Source organism: Nannobrachium achirus, assembly GCF_963921795.1.
Source record: "Nannobrachium achirus genome assembly, chromosome: 3".
Classification (NCBI taxonomy): domain Eukaryota; kingdom Metazoa; phylum Chordata; class Actinopteri; order Myctophiformes; family Myctophidae; genus Nannobrachium; species Nannobrachium achirus.
Window position 1 is genome coordinate 479198 of NC_137812.1, and position 23303 is coordinate 502500.

At 44.1% G+C, this 23303-nt stretch overlaps 1 protein-coding gene across 2 annotated transcripts in view; it reads left to right on the forward strand.

The window, feature by feature from the left end:
* hpgd (15-hydroxyprostaglandin dehydrogenase) overlaps positions 1-23303 on the forward strand; it is a 49856-nt gene that overhangs the window by 18259 nt on the left and 8294 nt on the right. For both annotated transcript variants that reach the window (XM_080721305.1, XM_080721306.1), the window contains exons 3-6: positions 2948-3054; positions 3749-3845; positions 15117-15193; positions 17345-17508. In XM_080721305.1, coding sequence (XP_080577431.1) covers positions 2948-3054; positions 3749-3845; positions 15117-15193; positions 17345-17508 — 445 coding nt within the window. The remainder of the gene's footprint in view (positions 1-2947; positions 3055-3748; positions 3846-15116; positions 15194-17344; positions 17509-23303) is intronic.

Genomic DNA, 23303 nt, shown 5'->3' on the forward strand with positions numbered 1-23303 from the left:
AAGCTGTAAACTGAATATATCCAGTGTTTCCCAAACTTGGGGCCCAGGCCCCCAGAGGGGACGAGAGGCCTTGTCTGTTTGATAGGTAGTTTTAATAAATGTTCATAAAAAAATCATTACTTTGTTACTACGTCATTACTTTTCAATTCGTTTTTTTTTTTTTTTTTTTTTTTCAATCTATAAGCTCACTACAAACAACTTTTTTTAATCATGTTGCTATATATTGTTGTCGGGTGGAAACCTAATATGTCCAAAACCTTCCTTTTTGTTATTATTTTTAAAAGCAATTTAAAATAGTCAAAACAGCCGATCCGCAAGCGCACAAATTTGAAACTCACCTGAAGGTGATGATATGCATTGTAACTAGCTTGTATATCTGCTATTTTTCGATAGCTAAAGCAGGTCTAAATAGGTCAAGTCATAATGTTGACGCCTACTGTAGCAAAGGAAGGAGTTCAGGTAATCCGTGATAAGCTGTGTGCAGGTCATGTTCTGTTCTTACAGAAGATAAGAAGTCTAGACTCCCGGCCCCTCCTCACAATGCAGGGCACAGTGACCTCACCTCTACTTCTCCCTAGTTCTCTAAACCAGTGGTTCTCAACATTTGGGTCGGGACCCCCAGGGGGTCCCCACATTATTTTGGGGGGTCCCCAGATGATTAACTTAATGTGCAACATTGTTTTCTCACTCAACAGTAAACAAACCAACATAAAGTTTAAGTTTAAGGAGGGTATCTGCACATTTCTAAAGTGACAATTTGAGGACTTTTTAATGCTTCTAAATGACAAATTAAACATTGGCCAAATTGTTAAATATTAGATGAGGAAATATGTGAAAATAGCAGATCTACATGCTCACAACGCCTCGCATACTCTGTTACAAGTAAGTCCTGTATTGGCAATCAACATATTCCAGTACCAACAGTAAAAGTAGTCATTGGGGGGGCGCCTGCTGGCCTAATGGTCAAGGCGCATACCACATACTAGGCTATGATGCCTGCTGGCGTCGCCGGTTCGATTCCCGATCTGGACGACCTTTGCCGCATGTCATTCCCCATCTCTCTCCCCATTTCCTGTCAGTCTACTATCCTATCCTATCAAACAAAGGCATAAAAAGCCCAAAAACAAATCTTAAAAAAAAAAAAAAAAGTTGTCATTGTGCAGAATGAGTAAAAGTACAATATTTGCCTCCGAGTTGCAGTAGAATTAAAAGTATTGGAAATTGTAAATCCTGAAGAAAGTAACACAAACTGTACCTCAAAATTGAACTTAAATACAGTATTTGAGTGTAAGTACTTACTTACTTTCCATCACTGCATTTGCAAGAGAAGAAAAGTCTGCACACTGTAGCAGCCTTTGGAACACTTTTAATGAGGACACAGTCCTCATTAAAAAAACGTTTCTTCTTGGAGCTACAGGCACAGTGTGCAGACATCTCTTGCTGTGTATGCATTTTTGTCCTGCACCTGTCAAATATAGGACATTCTGGATGTGCGTGCTCCTTCTTCAGTGCCATGGCATTGGTCCGACATCTCAATGTTCCTACATCCCATTAGTCTGAATCTGGTGAATGTTAACCTGGTGAAAATACTATGCCTAAACCTAACTCAAACCGTAACCTCAGTAAAACTATGCCTAAACCTAACCCTAAAACCTAACCCTAACCTCAGTAAAACTATGCCCAAACCTAACCCTAACCAAAGTAGGACTAATGAGAAGTAGGACTAATGAGATGTAGGACTTCTTGGGCTTTATTACAGGGGTACATAATGGGATGTAGGAACAATGAAATGTCGGACCAATGCCATGGCACCTATTACAGTGGTGCTCATGCCGAGGACCCCCAAAGTGTTAAATATTTGGCCGTGGACCGCCATCTGAAAAAGTTTTGTACCAGGGGCCTCCATTTAGATTTCTTTCTTCTTCTTCTTCTTCTTTTATTGTGGGCTCGCCTGAAAGGCGAGAACACTATGTTATCTTCATTATTTATTTACCAAGTTCCGCCGCAGACAGTACAAAGGCAGGGCCCTTAGCCAATGAGGTACAATTGGCGGAAAAACATCTGGGAGTGGTGTTAGCTGGAGTATTGGTTGAGCTTCACATGACAGTTAGCACGCTGCAGAATATAGTCACGTTGGCAAACATAAGAAATGAAGGAAAAAAGCTATTTATTTGTTTTTATTTTAGTATTTTTTTTAATTATTTCTTTACGAGCAAGCCCACACTGTTTCGTAGGAACAATACTTCTAGTTATTATTATTATTCTATTACACTTATTATTATTATTACCCTTATTTTTTTGTTTTGCCTTCTCATGTGTCCAAAACATTTCAGGAAATGGGACAACATTTTTCAGAAATTGTGAAAATAGCAGATCTACATTCTACAATCTCACAACGTTGTTAGCTTTTAGATGGGTTATTCTCTGCCAGACCAAAATAGCCTATGTTTTGTACTCTGTCCGTCTGTCCTCGTGTGTGTTTCCGTTCGTCATTCTGTCTGTCAACAGCTACTGTTAGAGCCACCAGGAGGCCGATTTTAGCAAAACCCATTGTTAAGCAGTGGTCACAACGTGTGTGTATGCCTGTGTGTATGTAGCCTGAGCATGAGCTGCAATACCGCTGGTGACCAAGTGGCGCTGTTGCATCACACACACACACACACACACACACACACACACACACACACACACACACACACACACACACACACACACACACACACACACACGTGGCGCACGCGCATACACACACACCCACACGCACCCACACGCAACCCTGAAATGAACTGATAAATAAACCAAAATTTACACAAGAAATTAACAATCAGTTTCTGCAGATTACATAGGCATTAGAATGACAGAAAAAGGTTCAGAATGACATGCACGTATTGAGAACAAGAAGATGGTTCATGGTATTGAACCCTGTCCGTTGGCACTGTTGTTTCAGAAGCCTTCCAGAAGACAGTGGATGAGTTTGGGCGTCTGGACATTGTCATCAACAATGCTGGCATCAACAATGAGAAGAACTGGCAGAAGACCATACAAGTTAACCTGGTAAAATAAAAATGCCACTCTGTACTAATACACACCACACTGCACCTCACCTATCTACCTACCTACCTACCTATCTACCTATCTGCCTACTGTACCTACCTACCTACCTACCTATCTACCTACCTATCACCTACTTATCTACCTACCCATCTACCTACCTACCTACCTATCACCTGCCTGCCTATCTACCTATCTACCTACCTACCTACCTACCTACCTACCTACCTACCTACCTACCTACCTACCTACCTATCACCTGCCTATCTACCTACCTACCTACCTACCTACCTACCTACCTACCTACCTACCTATCACCTGCCTATCTACCTATCTACCTACCTACCTCACCTACCTACCTACCTACCTACCTACCTACCTATCACCTGCCTATCTACCTATCTACCTACCTACCTACCTCACCTACCTACCTACCTACCTACCTATCACCTACCTACCTACCTACCTACCTACCTACCTACCTACCTACCTACCAAGCAAACAATGACTCGCACCTCAAGTCGTTGTGTGCTTGTAGATCGGCTATTTTCACTATTTTAAATTGTTTCCAACCCGACAATGAGGAAATGCACTATAGTCATTTTATTTACTGTTAAATGCACTTTAGTTATTTTCCACCACAGCATATTCTAGCTGGGTGCCAGGGTTTTACCCATCATGCACTGTGTGTTTTCAGACGTCAGTAATAAAGGGGACGTACCTGGCGCTGGAACACATGAGCAAAGAGTACGGCAAGGAAGGAGGGGTCATTATCAATGTATCCTCTATGGCAGGTATGGCACACATATACACACACACACACACACACACACACACACACACACACAGAGATGGGCGAAAATACATTGAAAAGTATTTTGATACAAAATACAAATACTGGGTCAAAAAATGTATCAAAATACAAAATATAAATACAGGCCAGAGAAATGTATTTAAGATTCAAATACGTATTTTGTATTTTGAAAATACATAAATACTTTTTATAAAAATTGATGTAATGATTAGTAATTTTATAGATTGACTGCCAAATATTAAATTAATTGCCCGTCCGAATTTCGAAGAATAAAGTGCCTTCCAGACAATACGCAGTCACCGCCTCCTAGTAATTCATTTTCAATGGGAGGCGGGAGGCTATTTTGGCTGTGTGGAGAAGTTTTGGGGCGGCGAGGTGAGCGGGCGCGGTCCCGTGAAATCCCCGCGAGCATGCTCGCTTGTGCATGCACATGCGGGCGGTGAGAGATTGTGTTCATCTTTGTGAAATACTGCATGGCGTTTACTCACTGAGCGAGTGTGTTTGTGTCTCACCGCAGTGCGGTAACCGCTGACCCAAGCGGCAGCCATAGTGGTGAATGCGTATCGTGTGGAAGGTACTTAAATTGACCATACTATGGTGTTTGTCTTGAGCAGGCTGCCTAAATGTTTACCACTGTGTGCCAGTGTGTGAGAGCTCAGGCCAGAAGTGCCTTCCACACGATACGGGGTCATCGCTATGGCTGCCGCTTGGGTCAGCGGTTACCGCACCGCGGTGAGACACAAACACACTCGCACAGTGAGTAAACGCCACACGGTATTTCACAAAGATGAACACAATCCATCTCTCACTGCCCATGTACGCATGCACAAACGAGCACGCTCGCAGGGATTTTCACGGGACTGCGCCCGCTCGCCACATCAAAACTTCGCTGCGCGGCAGAAATAGCCGCCCGCCTCTCATTGAAAATGTATTACTAGGAGGCGGTGACCGTATCGTCTGGAACCCACTTTACCGTTATCTTCTAAAGGAACTATGGCATCAGACTGAATGCACAGGTGCCGCTGCGTCAATACTTCATAGAGTGCAAAACCGCTCTGCCAGCCTTATAATAATAACTAAAACTGCACTCGGTCGAGGTGCCAACTTGCGCCTTGTGCACAAGTAGGCCATGCATGGCCTGCTTGTGCGCCAGCAGAGCGCGCCATGAGGTGCGCTCCCCACTGGCATCACCACTGGCGATGCCAGTGATATCACCACTGACATCACCAGGAATGCTGGTCCCTCATTGGCTGTTAATGATGACATTGCCAGAACTGCTGGTCCCTTATTGTGCTACGTGCTTAAACACACACAGCTACCTACCTACCTACCAACCAGTGTGATCACCCTCCCCTGTGCCAATGTTGGCATCTGTGCCTAAGGTTGCCCAGCCCTGATATAGGGACCCGACCCGACATTTAGGGTAGGACAACTTTGTTTTTTTACAACAAGGGTTCATATTTTAGATTGTAATTAGGGAAAAGAAAAAGTGAGTGTTGAAATGTTTTCATTTCCTTCGTTCTATTGTTTTATCACGTTTACCGTGGGGCATGTGTAGCATGGGGGCATGCGTACAAGTGGCTATTATGTCTTTTTAGACACAATAAGCCAGCAGTTTCTGTATTGCTATTTACAGTAACACTTCTAGCCCCCATAAGTCACATCCAACCATGAAAGTTTGTGTTGTATCTTGGGAATGGGCTTATTCTGTGTAAAATGACATATTTAGCCACATGTAAGAATCTCTAAAACAATAGAAAGAAGTAAATGAAATAATTTTAACACTCATCTTTTATATTCTTTAATTACAATCTAAAATATGAACCCTTGTTGTAAAAAAAAAAAAAAAAAAACTTGTCCTTTAAATATTCAAAAGTACATGCATGCATGTGAGTGTGCACATGCACATGCACATGCACACACACACACGTGCACACAGCACACACACACACACACACACACACACACACACACACACACACACACACACACACTCACACTCAGACAGTGGAAGGCAGACAGTGGAAGGACAGTTTAGTTACAGTAGGTGTGTGGGTTATTGAACCAACTACGGTGTAACACCATTCCCTATTTCCTGATAAGTAAGAGTTTTGGAGATCCAGAGACAGCCAGATACAATGCGTTGCATCATGGGATATGACATTTCTTTTTTTTTTTTCTCACCAGCGGTCGCCGCAGTTTACCTTTTTACCATGGTAACCAACAGGGCCATGGCGCTGCACCACCGTAATGCTCCTCACTTTTCTGGACATTTTTGGCATCGGAAGTGTTAACAGCAACGATAGTGGAAGGGCGCTCTCTCTCTCTCTCTCTCTCTCTCTCTCTCTCTCTCTCTCTCTCTCTCTCCCTCTCTCTCTCTCTGTTGTTCAGTCTGTGAACTTTCCTCCAGTTGTGTGGGGTGAAGTAGCATCCATGAGCTCTAGTATATAGACCAGGGGTTTTCAAGTGGGTGGCGGGGCACCCTGGGGTGCCGTGACGGCAGTCCAGGGGTGCCGCGAGATAATTTGATAATATTTGGAATTTATTTGGCCACTTGGACACACAAATATTTAGTATCATTTTAAACTTGAAGTACAAAGTTACTTTCAGTCAGTTCTAACCAAAATGGCTGTTATCTCAACGTTTTCCTTGCAACATAATCACTAAATATTGTCAGTGTTGGCCAGAAACCTTGTATCTCCAAGTTTCAAATGTGTACGTCTTTTGGTAAAGCAAGGCAGCTTCATCATACAAGACTGTCGCACAAAACGAGTGAAAACAGCCGATCTACAAGCACACAACGCCTCGCGATACATTTTATAGATGATAACTACAAAATGAACGGTTTTGGACATACAAGGTTTCCACCTGAAAACGATATGCTATACATATAAGGTGCTGGGAGTGAAAATTATAATGTTGGGGTGCCTCAGATTAAAAAAATATTCATGGGGTGCCCTGAGACAAAAAAAGTTTGGGAACCCCTGATCCCCTGAGCGTTGATTTACATCAGTGGTTCTCAACCTGTGGGTGATTGAAATCCATGAACCAATCAGACTGATAGATGGAATGATAGACTGGATAGATACTATCCACGGCCTGGCACACTGATTATGCAACAGGAGTTTTTTGTCCGCAACGGAGACCACAGACTAGTGTTTTCCAAATCACATCCTGACTTGCCTACGCAATTGGTGACGTTTGGAAATACAAGTCAAATAGGATCCTGGCCAGACTGAGTATGAGTAGCGAAGTAAAACAAAAAGAAACAAAAAACATAGCAAATCAGTCTGGATTCCAGGCTAATAAATCTGTGGTTCTCAATAGGTGAGTCAATGTATACTCCTTAAAAAAATGATACAAAAGGTTTTTCAATGGATTCTGGTAGTATTGGGCATGCTAAATAACATAATAAAAGTCTACCAAAGTCCTTCCCAGAAAGCAGTCATTTTCAAGATTAAAGATTAAAGATTAATTTATTTAGTCCAGAGGGAAATTTGTCTTGGACATGCAGGCTGCTACATAACATACAACAAGACAAGACAAACAGAAAGAAAGAAAAATTACAAAGAACTAGGCCTTACCCGTTCAAAGATATGAGCTCCAAAATGATGTGCAGTGTGTGGGTTATGGGATGTGCACTGTGCACACAGTATATGAGGGATGGAAAGTAACTTTAACTGGTGCTTGCATGATGTAGGAGCATCAATGTAAGAAACCCGTTTCGTTTAATGGCTACAGAGATACTGTTCCCCCCCCCCCCAGCCCGCCCGCCCACCCACCCGCCTGCACACACACCCGCCTGCCTGCACACACACACACACACCCACACACACACACACACACACACACACACACACACAGAGCTGGTTAAACATTTTGCCTCAAGCTAGATGCAGAATAGACGTGCCTCATGCTAGATGCAGAATAGATAGTAGATACACCATAAAAATGCTAATATACAGCATACGATTTGTGAAAGTGACAAACGGGCTTCACAGTTATGTCAGGTGTGTTCATATGCTTATGGTGATGCGATTTCACAAGCTGTGTATCCCTGTTTATTGAGGCAATTCACCATAACTAGCCCTTACCCGTTCAAAGATATGAGCTCCGAAATGATGTGCAGTGTGTGGGTTATGGGATGTGTGCACTGTGCACACAGTTTATGAGGGATGGAAAGTAACTTTAACTGTGTTTGCATGATAATATGTAGGAGCATCAATGTAAGATACCCGTTTCGTTTAATGGCTACAGAGATACCGTTCCCCCCCCCCCCCCCCCCCCCCCCCCAGCCCGCCTGCACACACACCCGCCTGCCTGCACACACACACACACACACACACACACACACACACACACACACACACACACACACACACACACACACACACACACACACACACAGAGCTGGTTAAACATTTTGCCTCAAGCTAGATGCAGAATAGATGCACCTCATGCTAGATGCAGAATAGCTAGTAGATGCAGCATAAAAATGCTAATATACAGCATACGATTTGTGAAAGTGACAAACGGGCTTCACAGTTATGTCAGGTGTGTTCATATGCTTATGGTGATGCAATTTCAGATCAATTGCTCCAGCCACCGAGGAGAAACGCTGTTTCAGACAGACAGACACTCACTCACTCACTCAGACAGACATTCGCAAAATTATAGTATAGATAGTGCAAAACACATGTGCTGACATACAGGTCAAGTGCATACATTACATTACATTACACTAGAGTCATCACACCCCACTAACGGCCTGAGTTTAACAGAGTAACGGATATGGGAATAAATGAGTATTTGTATCTATTCAGATGTCTTTTTTAACTGGGACTCTGTAGCGTCTACCAGAGGGTAACAGTTCGTATTCTGAATGAAGGACATGAGAGGGGTCGGCAATTATTTTCTTAGCTTTCTTAACATTTTCCTCAAAGATTGCTTGAAGGGTGGGGTGCTCCCTCACACCCATCACCTTCAATACAATCCGAGCCAGTCGGTTAATCTGTGCTTTTGACCTTACAGTCAAATTACCAAACCACACACAAATTGTATGGCAGCCGCATCCCTTTCTGGATCACTTGAAACATCTCAAAAAGCATTTGTGGCCTAGCTGTTCTGAGATGGATGGGTAAAGAAAAAAGAAAGAAAGGAAAAAGAAAAGTGTATGGGTTAGGCCTGGGGTCTTCAACGTTTTCAGGCCAAGGACCCCTTAGTTGAGAGAGAGATGAAGCAGGGACCCCCACAACCTTTTCATAGATTCCATTTAGTTTCATCTTTTGACAGCACAATCATCAGTGTATTTTGGATTCATTTCAGTGTGTCTTTTCAGATATTTAACCACTTGAACCGTCTATACTTAGTAAACTTGACCCACAGTATATCACTCTGTACTTAGTCTGCTCTTTTCCCCTCTACACCAAAGCTCTTTGCCGAAAATAGCCGATCTACAAGCTCACAACACCTCGCAGCGCGAGGCATTGTGAGCTTGTAGATCTGCTATTTTTGGATAAAGTTCTCAGAATAAGTACACTAGGGTTCAAGTGGTTAGTATAAAAAAAGAAATCACACAAAGATTTGGAGGACCCCCTGTTTTAACTCTGAGGACCCCCTAGGGGCCCCGGACCCCCTGTTGAATACCCCTGGGTTAGGCAGATGAATATCAGTCCTAAATAGATGTTACAAACACTCTGACCTCTGATGACATCAGATCTGTTTTTCATTGTGAGCCCTCACACTTTTGCACTGACCGAATGGACAAGTTGTGTTGATTGGTTATCATAACACTGATAACTGTTATTATTATGTGTTGTAATGCAGAGACGCAGTGAGACAGTGAATGTAATGGACACTTTATTTGTTTTTGCCTTTCTTCTTTTTGCCTTGAATTGATGTACTCAACTGTAGTAGTCTGGCCCTTCACATTAAATAAGCTTTTTCCACCAGCCCTCAGAAAGGGCTAGCCAATCATGGCTGTAGGCTTAGGGCACGTGGTGGGTGGTGGACTAGCCTCGTGTAGCCAGGCTTACTCATCTGCGAAGAGAAAAGCCTGGTGACAATATAAGGCAGAAACCGTTCTAGGAGGTGGGGCTGAATTTTCCCGGAAGCTGTATTTTTTTCACAGTGCGGTGTTCCTGCAAACATATTCCCTGCACGAAAAAAAATCTGGTCTACGTCTCCTGCTCCGTCGGTTGCGCTCGCAATAAACAATATACAAACAAAAACATTGATTCAAGCATTGTTACACCTATTAAGAGCGAGTTAAGAGCTACAATCTATTTTAGTTTTTTCGCTGGGGAATGTAAACAGACCCGCACCGCATGACGTAACGTCCGTTAAACACAGCACTTCTGCTAGAAATCTTGGAACCAACTGGAAGGCATATTGTCTACAGGGTGGTGGTGGTGGACTGGTTCAGAACCATTTAGCCAATCAGGCGAGTCTGTGTGTATTCAAACACATTCCCCCCTCCACTCTATTACAGACATCAAACAGATCGTAGTCTTTGATGCTTTCATTGAACTAACGAGCTATTGACAATTGTATGGCTCAATCAATTAACGCAGCTCACAACCCCTTTGAAGTTCAGAGGGAGCAATTAAGAGCATGTCACCTTGACATTTTTTTTAAACCACCCCTTGGAAATGAAAATTCTGCTCCCGAGTCCAGACTAATATCCGACACGCAGTGAGGAATTAGTATGAGCAACGCCAGGCTACAACTGTAGAGATGCTCCGATTGCGATTTTTGGAGCCGATACTGATTACCGATCAACTGGAATCAGTATCTACCGATACCGATCGTCAAATCCATAAATTCTTCTATTTATTGTGTTACTGTAGCAGCATTTATAAATTTTCATGATTCTTCTTACAAAACATTGACATTGTATATTAAGTATACACATCAGGAGATTGCAGGCTGAGGTACTTTAGTATCCAATTCAACTTGTAGGAGTTGAAGCTGAGGTTACATTCAGTCCCACAGATAAACATTGTGAAAATAGCTGATCTAGCTTGTAGATCGTCGAAGCCGATACCGATCAAAGCCGATAGAGGCATTATCGGCCGATCACGATCACTCACCGATCAATCGGCACATCTGTACTCAACTCTGTACATTAGCTGCTTTGAGCGACTTAATGTCCCCAGCGGGATAATGATTCAATTTCAATGTCATCAACGTTCCGTGCCACGTTGTGTAATTGTAGATCGTCTATTTCAGGGGTTTTCAAAGTGGGTGATGGGGCACCCTGGGGTGCCGCGACGGCAGTCCAAGGGTGCCGCGAGATCATTTGATAATATTTGGAATTTATTTGGACACTTAAACAAAATATTTATTATCATTTTAAACTTGAAGTACAAAGTTATTTTCAGTCAGTTCTAACCAAAATGGCTATTATCTCAACGTTTTCTTCGCAACATAATCACTAAAATATCATCACTGTCGGGCAGAAACCTTGTATCTCCAAGTTTCAAATGTGTACGTCTTTTGGTAAAGCAAAGCCCTGCTTCATCATACAAGACTGTCACACAAAACTAGTGAAAACAGCAGATCTACAAGCACACAACGCCTCGCGAGGTTGTGTGCTTGTAGATCTGCTGTTTTCACTAGTTTAGTACATTTTATGATAAATACAAAATGGAACGGTTTTGGACATACAAGGTATGCTATAAATTATACCTGTCGAATTTAGCGCGCTATTAACTAGTTAACTCACAATCCTTTTAATGCCGATATTTTTTTTAACGTGCGATTAACGCAGCTGATGTTTGAGCCTCGGTGCGCTCCGTAGTATAGAGAGTGAGGAAGCGAAATCGCTGACAACAGTCAGTCAGTGTGTGATGCGGCTAGCAGCAGGGCTAGTCATAGTATGAGACCCCATAACTCTATGTATGAGACAGACAAAACGGCGGAGATTTTTGCAGCAGACAACCACAATATCACCGCTCACGGCGTCGCTCGCGCGCATCAAATACCGAAGCGTCGAAACGGACAGCGCGAGCCCCAGATACACACACGCTCCAACTTGTACACGAGCACATAGTAGCCTACGACGTCCTTTATTATACAGTGCTCTGCCTCCCCAGACCCCCGCACCAACATGCTAACAGTGACCACCAAAATGCTTGCAACAACGGCCAGAGAACCCACATACAGTGGTTAGCAGTTAAGATTGGCAGTGTCACCAGTTGGCTGCCTCAGTGGCAAACAGGTTTGGGCCCTGTTATGGCCCAAATCCGGCTGAAATCCGGCAAGTCTGGCTGACTATGGCTTGTGTGCCACATCTCCAACGAGCCATCAGTGTCTCTAGTACTCTCTACATCATAACAGCTGGGTTTCTCATAGTGAACTAGGGTGCCCAATAACACCAGTCCAGGGTGCCTCAGAATACTTTGATAATATTTAGAATGTATCAATATTACTTCAGTTAAACCAATTCAGACCCTCTAATGCCTCATGCTTGCTTTGTAAAACACCCCTGAGTTGCACTGTACTTGAGTTATATTTATAAACCAACTCTCTTCACCAAAAATAGACGATCTACAAGCTCTTGTAGCATCTTGTAATGAGCTTTTAAATCTGCTACTTTTGGTGAATATCCCCTTAGAATAGGGATGCTGAGGTTTAGTGATTGAATGCCAAGTTTATTTTAAATCTGTCCTAATGAAAGATTTAAGGGAGCCTCCGCACACTCAAAAGTGTGCAAAATCATGTTCTTTATTTTCAGTTAATAAAGTGCAAGCTTTTGGTCATAGACCTTCAGGCATGCAGCACCTCGATGAGCGGTGGTCCTTTCACTATTAATCTGTCCTAATGGAAGCAGATATTTTCTCAAGTTGTTATATGTTTGTTAGGCCTATTATGGACAGTATTTGTTATTATTCCAAATAATAATAAATATGCTGTATTTGCATAAAGCAAGTAGGCTATTTGTTTACTCCCATGTTGATATGAGTATTAATATCTGTTTAAGGTAGATTTAGAACAAATACAAAATATGCGATTAATTGCGATTAATCGTGCGATTAACTATGGACAATCATGCGATTAATGGGATTAAAATTTTTAATCGACTGACAGCCCTACTATAAATATAAGGTGCTGGGAGTGCAAATTATAATATAGGGATGCCTCGGATAAAATAAAATGGGGTGCCCTGAGACAAAAAAGTTTGGGAACCCCTGTTCTATTTTAAAGATAAATCGCAAACATTGAGACACGAGTCATGCATGGGGCTCCCTGGGAACCAAACAGTTTCAGATGGAGGGTCTGCGGCCAAACACACATTAGTGCGGGGGTCCTTGACAGGAAAACATGTTTGAGAAGCACTGCTGTGTACAGTAGAGGATTGCAGCGTGTGCAGATGGGTACAGATGTGTGTGTGTGCAGTCCAAGGCTTGTTTTGTTATTCTAGCCTCCAGTAACACCGACCATATGGTACTCATTGTACACACACTGATCTGGAGTGATAACACTCTGTGCGTGTGTGTGTGTGTGTGTGTGTGTGTGTGTGTGTGTGTGTGTGTGTGTGTGTGCGCTCGTGCGTGTGAGAGAGAGAGAGTTCCAGCAGTGATAACATAGTTGTATCACACACTGATCTGGAGTGATAACACTCTGTGTGCGCGCGTGTGTGCATGTGTGCATGTGTGTGTATGCGTGACAAAGCGAGTGAGTTCCAGCAGTGATAACATAGCAGTATACTGTGTGTGTGTGTGTGTGTGTGTGTGTGTGTGTGTGTGTGTGTGTGTGTGTGTGTGTGTGTGTGTGCGTGCGTGTGCACGTGTGTGTGTGTGCGCAAGCACGTGTGTGTGCGTGACGTGTGGGTGTGTGTGTGTGTGTGTGTGTCATTCCAGAGATGTATTGAATACATGGACATGACTGAACATGGTCAAGCCTACTCACTGTGGGTAAGGGAATGATGTGCACATGGCTGCTTGAGGTCATACCTCTGTGTGCGTGTTTGGGCACGCGTGAGTCTGTTTTGTGTGTGTGTGTGTGTGTGTGTGTGTGTGTGTGTGTGTGTGTGTGCGCGCGCGTGTGTGCGTCCATGTGTGCGTCCGCGCGTGTGTGTGTGTGTGTGTGTGTGTGCGCGCGCGCATGTGCGTCCGTGCGTGCGTGCATGCGTGTGTGTGTGTGTGTGTGTGTGCGCGTGTGCGTGTGTGTGTAGTGATAACGTTGCAGTGTTTGTGTAGGGCTGATATCATTGTTGACACATGGGAACTTATCAGATCCATTTGGACGTGAACTCGGCACTCTGAGTGCACTGCATTCTCTGGAGTCACTTTGTTGCCCGGCAACAATATAATCAACCAATAGCAAGGAGCAGAGGGCTCTGAGACGTGGTGGACACATCCTAAAGCTCATGAAAGGACGACATGACACATGCCAAGGTTTTTACCACATTAAAGAGGCTGGTTTTCATGTGTATACTCTTGAAGGTTGACAGTACTTCATTAGACCCCCTGGTGTGGTTGTTATGAGCAATTATGTATTCCCTTTGTATTTTGGGTTTCTTCCTCGAGGCTGCCAACTTGTGGGTCAAAAGTGCCGATCCAAAAACACAGATAAAAGGACATCATATAATCATCCCATCCCCTTTTACCATTCACCCAACACTGTGGGTGTGGCTAACTTCAGCTGGGTCACCACCCACCATGACAGCCAGGCATACTTAATGAACTGGTGGGTGTGGCCACATAAGAACCTAATTTTAACTCTTTCTGTGCACTTTTTTGGAAAAAATCTTCCTCCTAGTATAATCATAATACCCTTTTTTTGGGGGGGGGGGGGGGGGCTGTTCTACATCCACGTTAGTCTCAAAAGCACAACAATGCCTACAGTATACACGTCTATGAACTTGAATGGAATTTGATCATGTCTATATTATGCATAGGCTGCACAAAGCAATACATTGTTTGACATCTTATTTTATTATTATTAATATTTTTTTGTGTGCAAATGTTGGACAGAATGAGCACATACATATTTTATTTGATATTTGGCACTGTTGAAATTCATTTAGCATGAAGAATAAAGCATTCTAATGACACAGGCAAGCTCTGAGCCCTGGTAAGTCAGCCTGTCGTAACTCCCGATGCATCTCCCGCATAAACCACCCACAATAAAACATTGATGAATCTGACCACTAACGTAGGAACTGTCGGAAATGCCGGTACGTTCAAAATATGGTGGTCAAGTGCTTGATGAATCTGACCCGTTGTGTTTGTTGTCATGGTTGCAGCGTTCCTGCACTCTCCTCATCAACCTGTCTACACTGCCACCAAACATGGAGTCATCGGCTTCACTAGGGCTATGGCGGTGAGAAGTACACACTCCCACATACACACACACGAACGCGCACACCAACCACATCAACATCAACCTGTTTTGGGCATATTCTCGTAATATAATATTGATTGTTTGTTTGTTTAAAACCAGGTGTTTCATTAACCCATTTAGAACGGGTACACATTATAGTGTATTATTATTTTATGCTTTAACTATTGAAAAATAGCAGATATACAAGCTCACAGTGCTGCAAGCTTGTAGATCTGCTATTTTTGAAAAGTCGTGAAAATTTGCATTTTGAGTGTCTTTTGAATCCTTCTAAGGTTTTTTTTAAAAACCTATGTTTCTATGTCAGCAATCTGGCCAGCTATCGTCAAAGAAAAGGTCCTTTTCACTTAACTCTTTGAGTGCCCCCTTTTTCACCACTAGAGGGCCCCAATGACCAGAGAATTCTACTTAGACAGTGCTGGTATATGCACAAGCCCTGCAGCCATGACATGCCTGAACACTTTCCTTTGTGCATGTACAGGAAGAGGATGAAGTTAGCTTGAAGTTAGCTATTGGCTACCAAGCATTTTAGAAGATCTATTTTCTGCAATTTAGCCTCGATTAAACCTTGCACACCTCATGCATGGGAAAAAAACAGAGAAGAATGAGCTCTAAAAAATCCAACGCAATCCTGGATTGCATTGGAGTGGATTTGTGCAGTTTGTTCACAGCTTTCAAACAAAAAAATCCGATTGGAAATCCGTTCAGGCATTCTTGAGATAATAGCCATTATGTTTTACATGTTATGTAAACAAAAATGGCTGCCCTGTATGTTAGATGGGGTTGTATGGGGGTGGAACATGCAAAATCGCGATTGAAATCATGTTCACCAGATTTGATGGGGTCCAAAAAAAAATATATATATTTTTTTTTTTTTTCAAATTTCTTTTTTTTTTTTTTTTTTTTTAAAGCCGAACTAGTTCGGGATCGGCACTCTGCGATACGCTAATAAAGCCGAACTAGTTCGGGATTGGCACTCAATGAGTTAAGTGGAGCTCAGTTAGTCTGTTCTTGAGAGACTACTTTGTCAGTGGTTCTCAAACCTTTTCATGTGAAGGACCCCCAAACTGTTATTTATTTGGCCACGGACCCCCATCTCAAAATATTTAGTTCCAGGGACCACCCAGAAGCAAAATTTGAGTTACAAACGTTCGCTTTGAAAATACATATAGTCAAAGATTTACACACATTTTCACGACTTTTTCAAAAATAGCAGATCTACAAGCTCGCAGCGCGGCACTCGGTGCCGCGCTGTGAGCTTGTAAATCTGCTATTTTTCACTGGTTAAATCATTCAATAATTCTAGGCCTAAATGGGTTAAACGAGGTGTATTCAACTCCTTACTTGCTTCCTAAACCAGGGATTTTCAAAGTGGGTGACGGGGCACCCTGGGGTGCCGTGATGCCAGTTCAGGGGTGCCGCGAGATAATTTGATAATATTTGGAATTCATCAATATCATTACATCAATTTCACTTCACTATGCTTAGTAAAACAAACAGACAAGAGTTCTTTTTCCATCTACGACAAGTTGACAACTTTCTTCACCAAAAATAGCAGATCTACAGGCTCAGAATGCGTCACAACGTGACACGTTGTGAGCTTGTAGATCGACTATTTTTGGTGAACCTTCCCCCAAGAATAGGCATGCTAGGGTTCAAGTGGTTAAACGTCAAGTATAACGTTATTTTCAGTCAATTCTGATGGAAACGGATATTTCTACAAGATATCTACAAGCGCACAACGCCTCGCATCGCGAGGCATTGTGTGCTTGTAGATTGGCTGTTTTCACTAGTTTTGTGCGACAGTCTTGTATAATGAAGCAGGGCTTTGCTTTACCAAAAGACGTACACATTTGAAACTTGATTATGTTGTGAGGAAAACGATAGCCATTTTGGTTAGAACTGACTGAAAATAACTTTGTACTTCAAGTTTAAAATTATACAAAATGATATTTTTTCAAGTGTCCAAATACATTCCAAATATTATCAAATGATCTCGAGGCACCCTTGGACTGCTGTCACGGCACCCCAGGGTGCCCCGTCACCCTCTTTGAAATCCCCTGTCCTAGACCATGCATGCCTTATTTCCTTAACCTAATGTATCTTTATTCTTCAACTCTATGCCGGCTCCAGGACGCGTCGTCTCTGGGAGACTACGGCGTTCGAATCAACGTCCTCTGTCCCGCCTTCGTGGACACGCCCCTCCTGCACTCCGTAGAGCAAGAGGACAACATGGGCAAGTTTGTCAAGTTCAAAGACGACTTCAAACGCAGCATGAACAAGTTTGGCGTCTTACAGTAAGTTCATGGCACATCAAAGCACGTGTGCACACATTGTTATGCAATGTCATGTCATTGTGTACACTCACTCTTTGCCCTTTATTATACTTATTTTATTTAACCAGGTGAGTCATTAAGAAGCAATTCTTATTTACAAAAGGCAAGGTCTCTTGACGGCGAGGGAGTCGGAGCTTTTACAGCTTTAAAGATTGTAGAGCATTGATAAAGCAGTCACACGTGTTGCGCTTACGTGTTGCTGGTGTGGGCTGCGTTTGATGCAGAGCAAAAGCATACTATTATGGAAACATTTAAGCCCATTTTCCATACCAGTTTTTAGCCCGACACTACACAACACCGCACGACACCGCACCACACCACATACTTCCGGCCTGGCGGAGAGGACGCTGGCGTCTGTTTGTTCGCCGCTTCTCCACCTGAGCTTTTAGTTTAATTTTAGCGTGATCCAGTTTTTTATCTTTTTTACTAGGCTCAGTGTTTTATAGTTCAACACTTGCCGCATCCACCCTCCAGACCTCAGCCGGACGCTTTATTTATTTTAATGTCATTCTCCTACCTGCTGGTCCACTGACTCAGGCTACCATCGCCTTGGAACGCTGCAACTTTCCCGGTCTTCCTTCCCGGAGAACACGGACTGATTCCAACGTCCCGGAGCTCTGGTTAGTCAGCGGCTTTAGGGCTAGCTGGCAGCCAGCAGCAAGCAGTCAGTTCCTCGCCGTCAGTGGATCCTTCTGGCTAGTCAGCGGTCTTAGGGCTAGCTGGCAGTCAGTCGTACAACAGCAGCAGCTCCGTGCTGTCACTGGAGTTAGCGGCTACCATAGCCTGCACTTCTTTTCCTCCGTCTTCTCTCCGTTGAACCAGCCATGCCCTGGATCACCCTGGTGTTTCTGTGTTTACATCTCGCCCGGTCAACAACTGTGCGACCAGCGGCTAACAACACCAGGCTATCGTCCACCTCGGCTAACATGCCTCTTCATTACTCCACTTCACAACTCGTCAAACTCAACAACCACATCATCGTTCCATCCCTCATCACAGTCATCAAACAACACGGATTGTTACGGCGCACTAAATATATTCACCGAAGCTCCCGAAGAAAGTTTTTCTACTCCCGGTCTGATCATTCTACTATTCCCTCACTCTGGACAACTGAACGCTCCGCCCCAGCACTACGTCATCACAACAACACTCTACACGTGCGCTCTGCCTGTCTGCAGCCACTGCTCAAAGCTCCACTGCCTGCTCAACTCCACTCCACTCTCAAAATATCTCTGTTCAACACCCGCGCACTATCTGACAAAGGACTCATTCTCAGTGAATTTATTACGGACAATAATATTGACTTCTTTTGCATTACAGAAACATGGCAAAAACCACAGGACTACTTCTCACTCAACCAATGCACCCCCCCTGGATATGTTTATGGACAAAGCACGCCACAACAAACGTGGCGGCGGCCTGGCCATAATACACCGTGAGCAAATAAAAACCAGCCCTGTCACCATTCCATCCTCCTCCTCATTTGAACACCTGGTGTTTAAACTATCTGGACCCAAACCCCTGGTCACTGCAGTAATATACCGCCCCCCCAAACCCAACCCAGCATTCTCCTCTGACTTTTCTACTTTCCTCACTCACCTCTGTGCTATTTCCACATACCTGCTCTTAATTGGTGACTTCAACTTCCACATAGACTCCGCAAACTCTCCCCCTGCCACAGAATTCCTGGACATTTTAAATTTATTTAACATTACCCAGCACGTTGATTTCCCAACTCATATAAAAGGACACACCCTGGATCTGATCTGCACTACCGGAAACACCATCAATAATCTCACCACCTCCGGCAACACTCTCAAACACATCTCTGACCATCTGGCCCTCACCATGGATATTGACATTCCCACCCCCGTCACCAAGCTGAAACGCTCCATCACATTCCGCAACCTCAAATCTATCCAACCCTCCTCTCTCTCCTCCCTCCTGATTGATACCCTTCCGGACTCCTCATTCACTCTCAATGCCTCCCCCACTGAACTTGTCAACAACTACAATAACTCACTCTCCACATGCCTCAATCAGCTTGCTCCCACCATAAACAAATCAGTCTCCTACACCCACTCTGCCCCCTGGTACACTGACCATCTCCGCCAGCTTAAAAAGAAGGGCCGCCAGCTTGAGCGGCTTGCCAATAAAACTGGTCTAACTGTCCATTCCGAAACCTACAACTCTCACCAGCAGCAATATAAACAAGCCCTCAGCAGTGCACGTACTTCCCACCATTCCTCCATCATCCAGTCCGGTAGCAATAACCCCAAAACACTGTTCTCCACTGTCAACAAACTGCTCAAACCTATGGACACCACCACCTCTTCATTTGACAACAGTAAATGTGAATCTTTCTTAACATTTTTTCAGTCCAAAATTGACACCATTCACTCCGAACTGGCCACCCCCTCCACCGACCCCTCAGACCCCGAACCTGTCCCCCCGCTGTTCTCTGGTGAGCCCCTCAGCACCTTCACCACAATCACCACCACTGATCTCTCCTCCATAACCTCTGGCATGAAAACATCCACCTGCATCCTCGATCCAATACCCTCTTCCCTAGTCATAGCATGTCTCCCTACGCTCTCTCCATACATCACCAACATCATCAACACCTCGCTGTCCACCGGTCTCATCCCACCTGCCCTTAAACTGGCTGCCGTTACCCCCATTCTCAAAAAACCCGGACTTGACCCTGACACCCCTAACAACTACCGGCCCATCTCAAATCTCCCCTTCATCTCCAAAATCCTGGAAAGAGCTGTTGCCTCCCAACTGAAATTACACCTGGACTCAAATAACCTTTTCGAAACATTTCAATCCGGCTTCCGCACAAATCACAGTACTAAAACGGCTCTCCTCAAAGTTACCAATGACATCCTCCTCTCCGCTGACAATGGCTTCCTCTCCATCCTCATCCTCCTTGACCTCTCAGCCGCCTTCGACACCATCAACCACTCCATCCTCATTTCCCGCCTCAAGTCCTCCCTCGGAATAACCGACACTGCCCTCTCCTGGTTAACATCTTACCTTTCCGACCGTCACCAGTTTGTCTCCATTAACAACTGCCACTCTTCCACTGCCCCAGTCACACACGGTGTCCCCCAGGGCTCTGTACTTGGTCCCCTCCTCTTCATCATTTACATACTTCCACTTGGTCAGATCCTCCGCCACCACAATCTCCAATTTCACTGTTATGCCGATGATACTCAACTCTACCTCTCCACCAAAACTGTCACCGCTGCCACCCTCTCCACCCTCACCACCTGCCTTACAGACCTCAAAACATGGATGCAAAAAAACTTTCTCAAACTTAATGGCAATAAATCAGAAATCCTCATCATCGGCCCAGATTCCCTCACCCGCTCCACCCAGAACTTCACTCTCAGCATCGATGGCTCCACTGTATCTACCTCCACTCACATCCGTAACCTTGGTGTCATTTTTGATCCCACCCTCTCATTCCGCCCCCACATAAACCAGATCACTAAAACTGCCTTCTTTCACCTCAAAAATATTGCCCGCCTCCGTCCCTCACTGACATTCACAGCTGCCGAAACACTCATCCACGCATTTGTTACATCCCGGATAGACTACTGCAATAGCATCCTAAACGGTACCACTGCCACAATCCTCAACAAATTACAACACGTTCAAAACTCCGCCGCCCGCCTCCTTACCAGTACCCGCTCCAGAGACCATATCACCCCTGTTCTTCACGACCTGCACTGGCTCCCTGTCAAACAAAGAATACACTACAAAATCCTGCTAACCACCTTCAAGGCACTCAATAACCTGGCTCCCTCCTACCTTTCTGATCTCATCCACCCCTACATCCCAACCCGATCCCTCAGGTCCAGTGAAGCCAACCTCCTGGAGGCCCGCACAGCCAAGTACCGCACCTGGGGGGACAGGGCTTTCTCCGTCTCTGCCCCCACCCTCTGGAACGCTCTCCCCAACCACCTCAGAAGCGCTCCCTCCCTCCCCTCATTCAAAGCTTCACTAAAAACTCACCTTTTCAAAATAGCATATCCCAGCTGAGGTCTGGCAAACTATGCCTCCCTAGTACTTGCTCTACTTTTAACTCTTCTGTATTTGTATTTGTTGTTTTTAAAGTTTTTCCTAATAAAGTTGTTGTTCTTTCTGTTGTAAAGCGCTTTGGGTATTTAGAAAAGCGCTATATAAATCCAAGCTATTATTATTATTATTATTATTATTTTTATATGTAGGTTTTCCACTACAGTACCCCCCCCCCCCCCCCCTCTCCTCTCCTCCTCCTCCCCTCCGCCCCTCCTCCCCTCTGCTCCCGAAAGAAATCGACGCCCCTTTCAACATACGGATAGGATCTTTCTCTGTAAACACAAGCTAACTTGCGCTAATTATTTTTAGAGATGTGGTGGACAATGTTTTAGATGCCACACACTCACACAGGTCTTCATCGAGTCTTTACAACTATAGCGATGACTAACGTTGGGGTGAACAAGGTCAAATAATAACTTTATTGGCCAAACTACACAAAGAAGTATGCTAGAATGTAGAGGCTAGTTGCGCTAGCATACATGCCCATTCAACACATGCAGTTACAAATACAAACAGGAGACCTAAAGATCTATATAAAATAACGGATGGACGACGCATTGGCCGCTGTTTATTTCGACTCGCAATGATAGATGTATGTCCACTGTTTGTGTTGGTTATGTTCTTGGTGCTTCGTGGAATCTCAACTGCAAGGCTGGGGAACACAATTCTGCCTATAATCGACCTCTTTATAAACAGATATAGCCTATAAAACAAACAGGCGTTGCTTTTATATTTGATTTGCAGCCATGACTGCAAACTCAAATCTGTCTAAAGTTGTTATGAAGACACAGCTCAGCCAGTGAGCCAGATTCTCCGACAAATCAGTATCAGCAGTGCGTATACGTCACTTTTAAACCATTTGTAGCCGATCCCGAGAATACTCGTGAAAAATACTGTATATACAGTAAAGCTGGCAAGCTTACCGTACGGTCCGTTGGAAAGTCCTGGCACGGATGGACTCGCCGATTCATCATCATCGCACATCCACGTGCACACAATAGTGATTCCTTAACATGGAAGCCGACGGTCTATCTCATCTTTGATGTCCATTTTCTCCAAAAAACACTTTTGAAGCCAAGGATGGCATTAGATTCTCGCTAAAATAGCACAAGCTGAAAGGCAACGATCCGCCATTACTGCACCCACATGGGACGATGATCACTTCCCGTCGTCAAGTAAATGACGTCAAGAAGGAATTGTTTGCGCAATCGACTTCTGGCCTTCAAAATAAGAGACTGGCCGCGGACAGAGCCTGCGAGAGGCAGCCTGTACATTTTAACCCGTTCATGTCTGGAGCACAAAATGAGTTAAGGCACCCAGTATTGAGTGGATACTAAATAGTACCCCGTTTAGTACCACTTTCACACCACTCTACCCAGTTCCTTGTAGTGGAAAACCTGACACAAGTGGGCGGTTTGGTGTGGAGTGGTGTGGTGTTGGGACTGTGGAAAATGCGCTTTAGTGAACAGCAGTGGTCTACTCACTTTTTTTTTTACTTAAAGAAGCTATATAGTCAACTTTTTCTTGAAAAAAAAATAATGTTTCTCTGAAGTGTGTAGCATGTTAGCAAAAAGGCCTGGCCAAAATGTAAACAACTAGGCCCGGACCAAAAAAGAATGGACGTGTCTCTTCCTTCTTCTATTTGTCCATCAGATAGTAGGAGACCA